This window comes from Calonectris borealis, chromosome 5 (assembly GCF_964195595.1).
Source record: "Calonectris borealis chromosome 5, bCalBor7.hap1.2, whole genome shotgun sequence".
Classification (NCBI taxonomy): Eukaryota; Metazoa; Chordata; class Aves; order Procellariiformes; family Procellariidae; genus Calonectris; species Calonectris borealis.
Window position 1 is genome coordinate 13,657,966 of NC_134316.1, and position 12,484 is coordinate 13,670,449.

General features: G+C 40.6%; 1 protein-coding gene across 1 annotated transcript; it reads right to left on the reverse strand.

Moving 5' to 3' along the window:
- Positions 1-58: 58 nt before the first annotated feature.
- DLK1 (delta like non-canonical Notch ligand 1) lies at positions 59-12,236 on the reverse strand. Its single transcript, XM_075152487.1, has 5 exons — positions 12,104-12,236; positions 11,206-11,269; positions 10,634-10,764; positions 5,590-5,731; positions 59-1,183 (listed from the first exon to the last, which is right to left on the reverse strand). Exons 1-5 carry the CDS (start codon positions 12,171-12,173, stop codon positions 442-444), a joined length of 1,149 nt encoding a protein of 382 aa, XP_075008588.1. The 5' UTR covers positions 12,174-12,236; the 3' UTR covers positions 59-441.
- Positions 12,237-12,484: the final 248 nt, after the last annotated feature.

The window sequence follows — 12,484 nt, forward strand, 5'->3', positions numbered from 1 at the left end:
TGTTGTGGACTTTACTGTAGCATAACATTTACAAATGTATAAATAAATAAACCAGTATAGCCCTTAATTGCTGTTTATTAAAAAAAAAAAGCATTACTGAGTAATTTACAGGTACCGTATTTGCCAGATAAACTATGCACAGGACAAGAAAGCTGCAATACAGTTCCAGTGGTAAATTACCTTTTATTTTACAAAAAATAGCTGCCTTGAAAAGAAATCAAATTAACATTCCCTGCTCTTTAATCTTTTTTTTTTTTTTTACTTTTATTTTGGGGAATGTAAAATTCCTTAGCAAGAAGATACATTATATATCTTCAGTATCACTCAGCACAAGCTACAGCAAATGTACTCACAAATATTGAGGCCAGTCACAGGCATAAGTTCAATCTATTTTACATATTGCTATGGAAAGTTGCAAGTTGCTGCTCGGCTTCCAAGGGCCTAGATGGCAGTGTAGTTCTTAGTGTAATTAGTCAATTTGATCTTCTCTGGGAAGATAATATTAACTGAGAGGTTTTCCCCATTGTTAGATTTCAGAAAAAAGTTCTTTTTCTTGCGTAGAAGATGACTATATTTGGCATTAGCAAGCCAGATTTCACATTTTGAAAAAAACACAATCCCGGTTGTACCCAAGACAACAAGACATGTAAGCAAGCCCAGCACAACAAAACATATCACCTGGCTTCTACTGAGCAAGGGATCTGCATTTTGGATTGTTTCTTTCATTGTTATTTTCAGGATTTCTTGTTGGTGATGCACTGATCTGTGATGAGCTTTTGGGGGTGGCTTGTAATTCTGCATATGCTTTGTCTCCATATTCACTCCAGAGAGGCTTGTGTTTTTGCTGGGATGTTTGCAGGTCGCACCAACAAATTCTGGTTTACAGATGCATTCAAATCCTCCCTGGGGATGTTCACTGCATGTCCCTCCATTCTCGCATGGGTCACTTGCGCAGAATATGATACGGCTGCTGCAGAGTTTTCCCGTATGCCCACGGGGACAAAAACAGCTGAAACCCACACCAATATCTGTACATGTTCCTCCATTTTCGCAGGGGTTGGATTCACAGTCATCTCTATCTATTTCACAGAAGTTGCCGGCAAAACCAGAAGGGCACAGACAGGAAGCATGTGGTGCAAAACCATTGTCATCAGTGCATGTTCCTCCATTCTGGCAGGGAGAGCTAGAATAAATAACAAACACACAGAGAGAATTAAATTAGAAGTCCAACAAAAGAAGCTATCAGGAAACACTTTATACAACAAAAGGAGCTGTTTTTCTTTAGAAAAGCCAATTCCAAATGCAAATCCACTGAAGTCAATGAAGTTGAATCAAGAATGAGTTTGTTCAACAGCTTTGTCAATACAGATTATAGTATCTTCTGCCAACTCTTCCGGCAGGATTAATACACCAGTATATAAATTCAACCTGAAGAGCTGTGAAGGGATTTTAAATTATTTCAAACATTTATTCAAATTAAGCTTCCCAGTGTTTTCATAGGCTTAGACCTATTTAGCTGAGCAACTATTCAGACAAAACTGAACAAAGACGCTAGCAGCATGGCTTTCTTTTCCACCTGATTATTCGTAAGATAATCTGTGTATTTTATTGGCAAAGCAAAACACTCTGCCATAGCAGCTAGATGTAAAGCTGATTGTTTTTATTCTGCCTCTCCAGTGCTCCATGACATACAAAAAAATTTAAAGGTGAACAGATACTTCCCTGCAAACTGTTCAGCCAAAAATTTTGATAAATATAATTATAATAAAAAATACAAATGGGATAGTTTCAGCCTTGTCAAAGGCAGCTGTAATGTGAGGACAGGACCATAGGAAACCAAGTATTTCTGCAAACACTTTAAGAACTTAATAATTAATAGCCTGGTACTATGTTTTAAGTGATGTAAGTTCACTGAGACATCTTTTTTTACCTTTGCAATTTAACTGTGCCTTACTGAGTGTAAGGCCAAAAGATAGGGCCACTCATTGACAGAAAGGCACAAATGTGCCAATTCAGCAGAGCTATGCGATGCGGACTTGGTCCTTCAACTGGCCATGTTGGCAGAAAAGGGGCCCTGGGTTACAGGTTTACAAATAAATCTCAAAACCCACTTTCATGACAGTTCATCATATATGAACAAAGCTTTTAAAACTTACCTTCTAAAAATGAATAACACTTGGTAAAGCTTACAACAAGCCTCTCTGACAACAACAGTTTTCCTAATACTTATAAATCTCTGAAGCCATACAGCATAGTACCAGGACATAGTTGAAAAGTCCAAGTTGTTATTTAAGTTTTACATTTCCAGGGGCAAGTCTCAGGGGTATTGAACATCACAGCTTCATGAACGCTGACATTTCACATATGCAGTGGTCAGTAGCAATTGGCCATTATGGATTTCCATGGTGGGACACAGAGATTTGAGAGATCTGTTGATGTCTAGGTGAGATGACTGTGAAAGAGATACAAGCTCCTGACTACAAATGGTCCCTGACCACCGGTCAGGATAAGGTTGAGCTGCTCAAATGCCCAGCCATTGCCCTGGGAGTAGCTGTGATAGAGACTACCCCAAGCACCTCTGGTTTTACTGGGGACTGAAACACTTGGTGGCCACCCATCAGGAGAGCCTGAATATCGTAGTAGACGAATCATCTACCTGTTTTTTGCTGCTTCCACATAAACTGCTCTGTCTTCTTGTATTGTCCCTCACCATAGATGTTGGCTGGAAAAAAAGGCTACTGAAAGAACAAATTGAAAGTCTGGAAGCAGCATTAGGAAAGTGAAAGGTGTGGTTGCCCCTGGACTTTGACATAGCAGTTATCAGCTGTTGGTGACAACTTGAGGTGATCACGCCAACAGGGAATTTTGTCACAATCACTAGCCACTGTGTCTGCTTTAAGCAAAATACAGAAGCTGTAGCTGTACAGTCCTTGAGTAAATGAGTGGTTACGGCCTGTCTTGGAGAGTCTAGCACCCTCTCTTGGCTTTATAATTCCCATGGAAAATCTGACAAGCTGTTTTATATATGGCAATGTGTAGAAGTTTGAACCCTCATGGGCGGGTTGAATTACAGTACTTTGTAGGGAAATGGGAAGAAATTTTTGAAGAATATAAGTGTAAATTTTTTTCTGAACCTTTCAGAAGTGTAAACAATTTAAATAAAAAACAACTAAGGGGAAATATGCAGAATTTTGAAAATGTATTCTTTATTTATTACTAACACTGAGTTGCATTTGCTTAATTTTAATATGTTTAAATAAATAAGATATTAATATTAATCTCCTTGAATAGATTTAGTTACTTTGCATTCTTGGCATTTAACACATGTTCAGCAAGGTGTGGTACATGAAGGGCTAGTTGTGGAAACATGGATGTACTACTTCTTTGCTTTCCAAATACTCTGCTTTCATTTTAGAAAGTACCACTCGCTGCTCTGCTTCAGCACAAAACTTCAAAACATCACATAGATGTCACTAATGCAGATACATTAGCCTGATTTTGTAAACAGACTAGAACAATCACTTTAATTTGTGAATTGTCTTGGTTCCATCTGTGAATATTAACTAAGGAGCCAGCGGCAATGCTTAGTAATATCAACATTATTAACATTACCACTGAGGTGGAGAGGAACTGAGAGGAAGTGAGATGTGAATGAGATGATATCATATGATGCGGTGTCTTTCCAGGATGTGAGGTGCACTCTCTGGTGGAGTGTGAACTATTAGCAGGCACGGAGTGCTTATGCTGAGAACAGTCGTCTTTTTGAACTAAAAGCAGATTTGCAGAGCCTGCTGCTCATTTTCCTGAAAAAGACACAGCTTCCTAGAGAAAAGGAATTGCTATTTCAAGTATGTTCTTTTCTTAAGACAAATTGTTCATGATTTCCAGACTAGCTCATGAGTATTCTGTTCGAACACAGAGTACTATCACAAAAATGTAGTTTCAGCAATTTAAAAACTTGAGGATTTTAATGAAGTACATGGAACTAATCTGTTTATTTCATTGATACTGTACCTCACCTGTTCTTTGGGATAGTTAATATACCTCCATGTTGAATTACTGAAATATTTGCTCTACAGATGAAAAGTGGAGAAAGCAAGCTATTCACATCCCCTATGTTAGGCAAGTAGCTTGGATGTCATTCAAGGCACTTGCGAGGAACTTAAATTTCCTCATTGCCAATGAAGAGAAATAGGCAAATCAGAGCAGTTATCTTAGATGCTGAAAGTAAACCCAGACAGAACTGTGTGACTAACCCCCAATTAAAAGCAATGGCAAAAAATTCCATTGCTGGAATTCCAACCGACATAAAGTTGTAAGAATGGCAATTCTTGCCAGAGACAGTGGGAGGAGTTAATGCTCATTAAACAAGAGTGTACAAAGCTTCAGGAAGATTTAGTCATAAGGTAGATCTGAATATCCATCATTATCTATTGCTGAGCAAAAGAGAACGAGAGGGTACAAATATGGAGCTAGAGAGAAAGAAGGCAATCTCCAAAAAGAAAACTGTGATTTTAAGGTGATAGTTTTACCAAGCTTGTATCCACCAGAAAGGCATTCTGTATGCTTATGGGATCAGATCCTTGATGAGCTGGAAGACAGCAAATACTTCTATATTTCAACAAAACCACCAATCTACATTTTTTTTAACTTTGAAAGTTCATCTTTTTTTCAAACAGGTCTGCCAGTGATACTGCTGAAAGTTTTTCAGTCTGTGCCCATTGCCTCTTGCCCTTTCACTGGGCACCTCCAAGAAAAGTCTGGCTCTGTCTTCTTTGCTTCTCCTCATCAGGTATTTATAGATATGGATAAGTTCCTGCAGAGCCTGCTCTTCTCCAGGCTAAATAATCCAGCCCTCAGCCTCTCCTTATAGGAGAGATGTTCCCATCCCTTAATCATCTTCAAGGCCGTTCACTGGGCTTGCTCCAGTATGTCTATGTCCTTTTTGTACTGGGGAGCCCAGAACTGGACCCAGCACTCCACACATGTCTCACCAGGACTGAGCAGAGGGCAAGGATCACCTCCTTCAACCTGTTCGCAATGGTATTCCTAATGTCCCACTTCTCTCAGAGGATGGACAGCAATGGCCTTCTACACCTTGTTCTGGTGGAATTGAACTGAATTTACTGAAATCTCCTTCAGTAAACTATGGACATACCATTATATGTCAGTTAAGAAAAATGACAGGCTGGTGGACTAGAAGTTTTTGTGCAGACAGTTTGTGTGTTGGCTACTGCCCTTATTACTGTATACGGTTTCTATATACAATTATCTCTCACTACAGGTGAGAACACAGGATGGGAGGTTACTTCAAGTTTGTGTACTAAAATCATGGGAAGGCATGAATTCACCACAACAAAATGTGAAATTATCACTTTTAGTACTCAAATTGTGCACACAAACTCATGCTGATAATCTGTAAATCTTTACAATATGAACAGATCAGATTTGTAAAGTTTGATAAAAATATCAGCAACTAGCAGAAGCATCATATATTTTAGCACAGGGATACTTCCACTTAGCAAAGAAGTCTGAATAACAGTCAGTAGGAGTGTGGATTTTAAATTCATGTCAGAAATCAATATTTACCCATTAATAATGCAGGGTCCTTTTTTGAGATGGCAGTTTTTTCCTGTAAATCCCTGGGCACACAGACAAATATATCCTCCATCGCCAGTCTCTATGCATGTTGAGTTATTGGTGCAGGGCTTTGTAGAACATGGGTGAATATCTGTTTTAAAAAAACAAGACTCAATTAATCTAATGAAAAAGAGTCAGTAAATAGTAAACAGTACTTCAAATAAAATATAGCTTTATTGGCCCTTCGTCCTGCATTTTATAAATTCTGATTTATTCCTCCCGCTGTTAAAATGGAATTCGTATTTTTCAACTATTGCAAGCACTTTCAATTTGTTTCTTTCTTCCTAGTTCCCACTTGTAAAATACATTTGAATTGTTCCAGTCTATAAATAAGCAGTATTATCAATAAAATATTAGTAGGAGAGAAAGAACTTCTATGTAGTCTAGTCATTTTTTCACAACCTTGGCTTCTCCATGCACCGAATTCTGATACAGCAATCAGAAACTGGGAATTCTCCCTGCACCCTGCCTGAGAGCCTATCATTACGTGCTTATGAACAAACATTTCATAATAACAGAGATCAGCAAGTTACAAAAATCTCTTAAAATTTCATTTTTTGCATCCAGCCCTTACATAACTGTACCAGAAGAGAGAGCTGTATGACATTTGGACCCAAAGCCACACATCTCATTTTCTTTACAATTTCCCTGCTGAGCCACTTCCCACTCAAATGATTACTGAATTTTTTAAATAATTAAAAAAAAAATAAACAAACAAGTGCATGTTTTAGCCAACTAATGGAGCAGCTGCAGAGAAGTGCTGACTGCAAGTTATCTGATGCCTCGCATACTCATGTGCACACATATACTTTCTAAGAAGATGAAAAGGGATTTAAGGGCATTTATATTTTACTTCCCACAACATAGCATGAAAGTTAGATGATATCATGAGGTACTCCAAAATTTTAACCATAGCAAAACATTTAAACAGCCTTAGCTTTCAAATACAACCTTCCCTGGATAAGAGGCTCTATTTTCTAATGTATTTGTCTGTTCTCATTGCAAGACAACCATTCTGCATGCACTTTGAGTGTAAGCTCCAATTTTCACAAGGACCAAAATAACCTTGAATGCTTTTTGGAGCAGTCTGGTTTGCCACCTATTTTCACAGGCTTTAAAACAGCTAATAAAGCATGAACTCTGATGCTGGAGCAAGGAAACTCTCTGAAATATATATGGATAAGTATGTGCATATATATATACACATATATACACACACATTACTGTCAGTAATTTGTGTCAAGGATTTAATTTTAAAACACAACTTAAAAGTTTGTAGAAACATATCCCTTTAAAACATAAATACATAAATAGCCCTAAATAGCCCATTTTTTTCTATTTTGTCTAGTTTACCTCTCAAAAGGCTAACAACCAATTGATTTACTTGCTTCAAGTGATAATTGAGTCTGAGATGAGAACTCGAAAAAAGGATTGTACATGACACATATATTATGAATGACCACAATCATATTACCAATAAATTAATTAATATTTGCATAAAACTAAGTTGTCATGTTGCAGTACATGAAGCAACCACTGAGTGTTTTTCCGAGGAAGGCACGCTCAGTAGTAGTCCATGTCACAGCAGAATTTCTAGACCCTGTCTCACGCATGCCTAGCATGGGCTGTAGAGGCTCCACCTGTACTCTCTTTGATGACAGCTTACCAACACGTGCCCTTAGCAAAGCAGTCAAATGACGTGTATACTTGGAGCTCGCACCACGCGTTGGCTTTTTAGCCAAATCCAGGCTAAGATTCAAGCGGGAGGTCAGGGGCCCACTAACATGACTGTGCGGGCACAGCCAGAGAAGACAAGATGACAGAGATGACTGATCTGATTTAGCAAGCCGGATCATATACTCTGACTGGGCTGTCATTTTTTCCTGGAAATAAATTGACTAAACTGTTTTTCTCTCTGTTACGTTCAGTAACACACTGTGTAGTGTATCTCAGACAGCCGCAGAGGGAAACCCTGTGCTGTGCAGCCTGGTTCATATACCCGATCTCAAGGCTGTGTTTCCACAGGATGAGAAGATGCCATGGCATTCATTTAGGCAGGCTGGTGAACTCCATTGCAAAGAGGTTAACCAGCAGTGTTAACACTAATACCAACTCATAGATTTCTTTCTTTAAGTGCCATGTCTGTCCACGTGACTGCAATAATAGCCATAAATGATACCACTCATCCTGGCCTACACGTTTACAGTGGATCAAGCCCAACCTATAATCTGCACGCCTATAAATTACTGGGAAGGTCATACTGACAACCAGGCTGCCCATAGTAAAAACAACAGCTACACAGTCAGAGGCATTAGCAAACCACTTGATGATCTAAAACCACTCCAGAAAGGAACTTCCATGATCCAAGCCAGGGAGACCATACACTAACTTTTTTAGAAAACAGAAAAAGAGATAACACCACCATTCCGTATCATCTTTTTTCCTCCCATGCTAAGCAAGAAAATAAGCTGCTGAGACTATATCTATATTTTACAAATATTTCAGGTGTTTACAGTAGTGGCCAAATGAACTTCAGACCCTGCCATGGTTTTTCATTCCCAATTTTGCCATCCTTGTGAGTTGGCATTTGCTCACATCTGCCAACATTAAAACAGTGGCTATGCCAGAAATTCCCTGGCAAATATTACACTTTCTATAGCAGCAAAAAGGAAGAATTTCAAGAGAATGCCAAAACTGCATTACTCACAACCCTTTGCCAATCTCCACAGAAACAATACAAATGTAGCTTTCTAAAATGCCTTATCTGATTATACACCTGAAGCTAAAAATGGTCTCCAGTAGCTAAAAAATGGCACTTAATGTCATATGCATGTGAAAAATATAACAACTGTGGCCTGCTCTCATCGGACACAAAAATTCAGTATTAGAAGATAGAGGCAGGGAGTCTGGTACTTGATGGTAAGAAATTGATGGGTCTGTATTTCCATATTTAAAAAACCAGTGATCCGCAAAAGAGCAGGAGCCTTCAAAAGCCTTCCTTTTTCCTAAGCTAATCAAGTTTCATTTAGTGGTACCTGTTAATGAGTTATAGCAGTCTGTAATGACTTTATACAGCCAGGAAACCGACACCAACTTTTTGACAGAGGATGATGAGATCAGTGGCTGAGCAATTAACCCATTTGAGGTTTCAGTGCTTTATTGGGTCAAGATAACAATTTGCAGCACCCTTCCAGTAGCAAGAAAAGGAGGACCCTTCTCTTGATCCCTTCTGGCAAAACAGTGCATTTAGAGTAGGTAAATCCACTGAGATGAAAGACTGTCAACATAACATGTCCCTGCAGATGAAAAGATGGTTATTTCTTTTTGGCTGAATATTCTTGGCAGCTCTTCATGGGGATCTAGATTCAAATTGGCAAAGAAGACTCTGAGCATTGAGAGAAAGAATAGTTTCTGAACTTAAGCAAGGGATACCTTTTTTGTATTATAGAACTATCTTAATGATTACATACTAAAATAATATTTGTCCATAAAGATATGGGTACAATTTCCAAAGCATTGTTTTGAATCCTAAGGACCAGTGGCAAGGCTCAGAACTGCAAAGATGTATTAGTACTTAGAAATTCAGCTAGGCACTTACAGCTTTTAAAACTATGCCCAGCTTGAAAAACTTAATATTAATTTACAGGCATCTTTAGATGTGAAGATGTACCTTTAAAAATCTGGTCCTTTGGAGTCATCGATACGCAATAGAACTCAGCCTGCTAAGGTGGCAGTGGGGGGTTGTTCTGCCTAGTTTTAGAAATCTATGGTTGTAGATCACAGACAACAGAGGGACCCATTCCTCTTCACTAATTGTAATGAGAATCTAGGTGGCTGTCTCAGGTACAAACACATCCGTGAGAGGTGACCACAACAACATCTCTGAGAGCTTATAGTCACATCTGCACCAGTGCTACTGCAGCTCCTGCAAACATACCAGAACTAGCTTTAAACGAAGTCTGTCTATGCTTATGTGTGCAGTTGGTGAGTATGGGCTAAATGAGTACTTGAGTACCTTGCACCAAGCTCCATGCCACTGCATGGATCTGAACTATGTGAAAACTTTTGAGTCTTTTAGTCATCTTGAAAATTTTATCCAGGTCAAACTGTGTCATTATTAATTACTGTTTTGGATCTGCATGGGCAGAACACAGGCATGCTCTGTAAATTATAAACTGTATAACAACAAAAGCCTGAAAGACATGAAAAGAGAATGAGGCCCTGGACACTTGTCCTCTTCCAGATGCAGCTACGTGGGCTGAACAGGCGCATGCTCTTGGATGCTCATGGGGTTTCAGCCCCCTCAGATCTCTTTGGCTGAACATTTGCCTGTGTCAGATAAAATAAACAGCTCAGCAAAGGCTAATTCTTCAGCTTGCTTATCCTAAACTGGCTCATTCTGACTGGCAAGCGAAAGAGTGCACACAAGAGCTGTGCTTATCCCTCAGATCTGAGAGGGAAGTGGCAGCCTGTTCAGGCAGACCTTTTTTCTCAGTTATACTAATGCTACTCCACTGAATCATCACTGGGTTAAATAAAGGAAGAAATAAGCACAACGTTTTCCTTTTCAAGAAATATTAGATATGATGCTTATATCTTTCTGAACAGAAAGTAGCGTATATATAATGTGTCAGGTAAATATTTCAAGTTATTTAATATATACAAGACGACTTGTATTTTTATAGAAAAGGCTTATATGACAACAAGGGAGCAGTTATTTGTTGGCGTTGTTCACGATGATCAATGTTTAAAATAGAATGATGAATTTATCCTTTGCTTGCATGTATGCTCAGTTACAAAGGATACTGCATGCTTCCACTTAAATTATTATAAAAGTTCCAGGTTTATGTGCTGCTGCCCAGAATCCCCTTATTACCTGGCGCTAACATGCAATCTTTTAAAATTAGTTATCCAAAAGGACTTTTGCATGTCTTCAGCGCCAGATGGGGCTGTTTCACCTCACTTGCTTAAGGACAGGAGAGGATGTGCAAACCTATGTCGCAGAGGCTGCCAACCCAGCCCTCCTCACAGACGCACTGCCAGGGCTTGGCACAGCTGCCGTGCAAACACCCAGGGAAAGGAACACACTGATTACAAAGAGCACCCTGCCAACCAGGTTGACACCTGAAAGAGATAAAAGACAAGATAGAGGCACAGTTTATTTTTAATAAACATAATTACAAGGATGTTCCCTTTTTCGAGGCACAACAAATAAACTTTCGGATACAAAATTGGACTATGCAGCACATTTGAACAAAAAGATACCATGAATACTTCTAGGATACTAGAAGCAGTTTATGTGAAGAAAACCATTTCATTCCCTGAGGAAAAAAAAAATGTTAATCAATGTAAAGATTTTTCTTACTGGAAAAAGTAGACTAAAAAGGCACCTAGATGTCTATGCTCTATGACTCCAGTTACTGCACCCTAACAGAGTGCTGTTTCATTACAGTTCCATATTTTCAGAGGGCAAATCATTTCAGCTTCTGTCTATTTTACCAGGACTATGAATTATTGAAGCCATCTGTTCCTGTGCTAATATCCCTGCCTGACAGATCTTTTTACCTGCATTCACCAGGAAATTCACAAAATCCATTCTCTGGGTGGCAGCCAGTTTTACAGTTCATGCCTGGAAAAAGAGATGTATAATATCAAACCAGAAAAATCAGCACTCATAAAAAAATCATAACATGTCCTATACACATTACTGATGGTTTTTTGCAACATAAAATTTTAAATTAACTTAATCTGGAGCATGTTACAGAGTGTTCCTATAGGATAAGTGAAATGACACAAAGAATTAACTGCAAAAGAATACAAAGTCACTTTAGCATACGCAAAGTGTATGTAATATCACTATACACGACTTTAAAAAGGAAATTTCAGAAGAGATCCATGTATGTCATTTCACACCGTGCCACTCCAAATGCATTGTTTCAGAGCTACTTGGAACACAAAAGTACCTTTAGTCAGAAAAGAAATGCCATTTAAAACAACTTACAGTAAAAGTGTTGAATTCATTTCAACCCTACGTCGGATGAAATAAAAAACACCATTTTCGTTAAATCGCGCATGAATAAAGTTAAGTTAAGGCGAAGAGGTCTCAGTCACATTTTTTTGCTTGTTTCAAGTATTTGCATCAAGCAGCACTCCTCTGAAGTGTCACCATTAGCCACTGACATCCTCCGCAAATGGCACGAGAAACGCACTCAGTCGGATGCAAAGGAAAAGCTTCCTGAAGACCACCAGCATCTTCGGCCGGAGCAAGCGCTGGGGAAGGCTTTGCCCGCGGGGGACTGCAGGAGGGCTCCCGCCGCCGCTTTCCCGTTTGCCCCGGCAAACTCCAAAAACTTTCCCAACTCTCCTCCCCTCACCGCGCCGCTCCCCGCGGCAAACCCCGAGGTGTCCGCTGCTCGCCACCCTCCCGCCGCCCTCCTCCCGCGCTCCCCGCGGCCGGCGTTACCTGGGGCTGCGGGGAGGACGAGGGGCAGCAGGCAGCAGCAGCCGATGAGCCCGGCGGCGCGCAGCCCCATGGCCGGGGCCGCTCCGCGCCGCCCCGCGGGGAGCTCGGCGGAGCGCGCGCGGCTTCCTCGCCGGGCAGCGGCGGCCGGGAAGGCGGCACCCCCCGCCCGCAGCCCGCAGCGCCGCCGGGCTCCGGCGCAACGGGGCGGGAGGAGGGAGGGACTGGAGTGAGGGGAGGGCTGCCCGCCTCCTCCCGGCCCTCCGGCCCTCGACCCGCAGGCAGGGCACCCGCCCGCGGGGCGAGGCAGCCGCTGCCCAGCTCTGCCGCTCCGAGTCCGCTCTCCTGCGCGGGGGCGGGAGAGGAGCCGGGCACCTTGCGCAC

Bases quoted from the DNA above. Each gene is read 5' to 3' on its own strand.
- DLK1 (XM_075152487.1), bottom strand. From the start codon at position 12,173: ATGGGGCTGCGCGCCGCCGGGCTCATCGGCTGCTGCTGCCTGCTGCCC. The intron at 10,765-11,205 runs GTAAAAAGATCT...TATCTCTTTCAG, and splicing joins GAATTTCCTGGTGAATGCAG to GTGTCAACCTGGTTGGCAGG. The intron at 5,732-10,633 runs GTTTGCACATCC...TTTTTAAAACAG, and splicing joins TGGCAGCCTCTGCGACATAG to ATATTCACCCATGTTCTACA.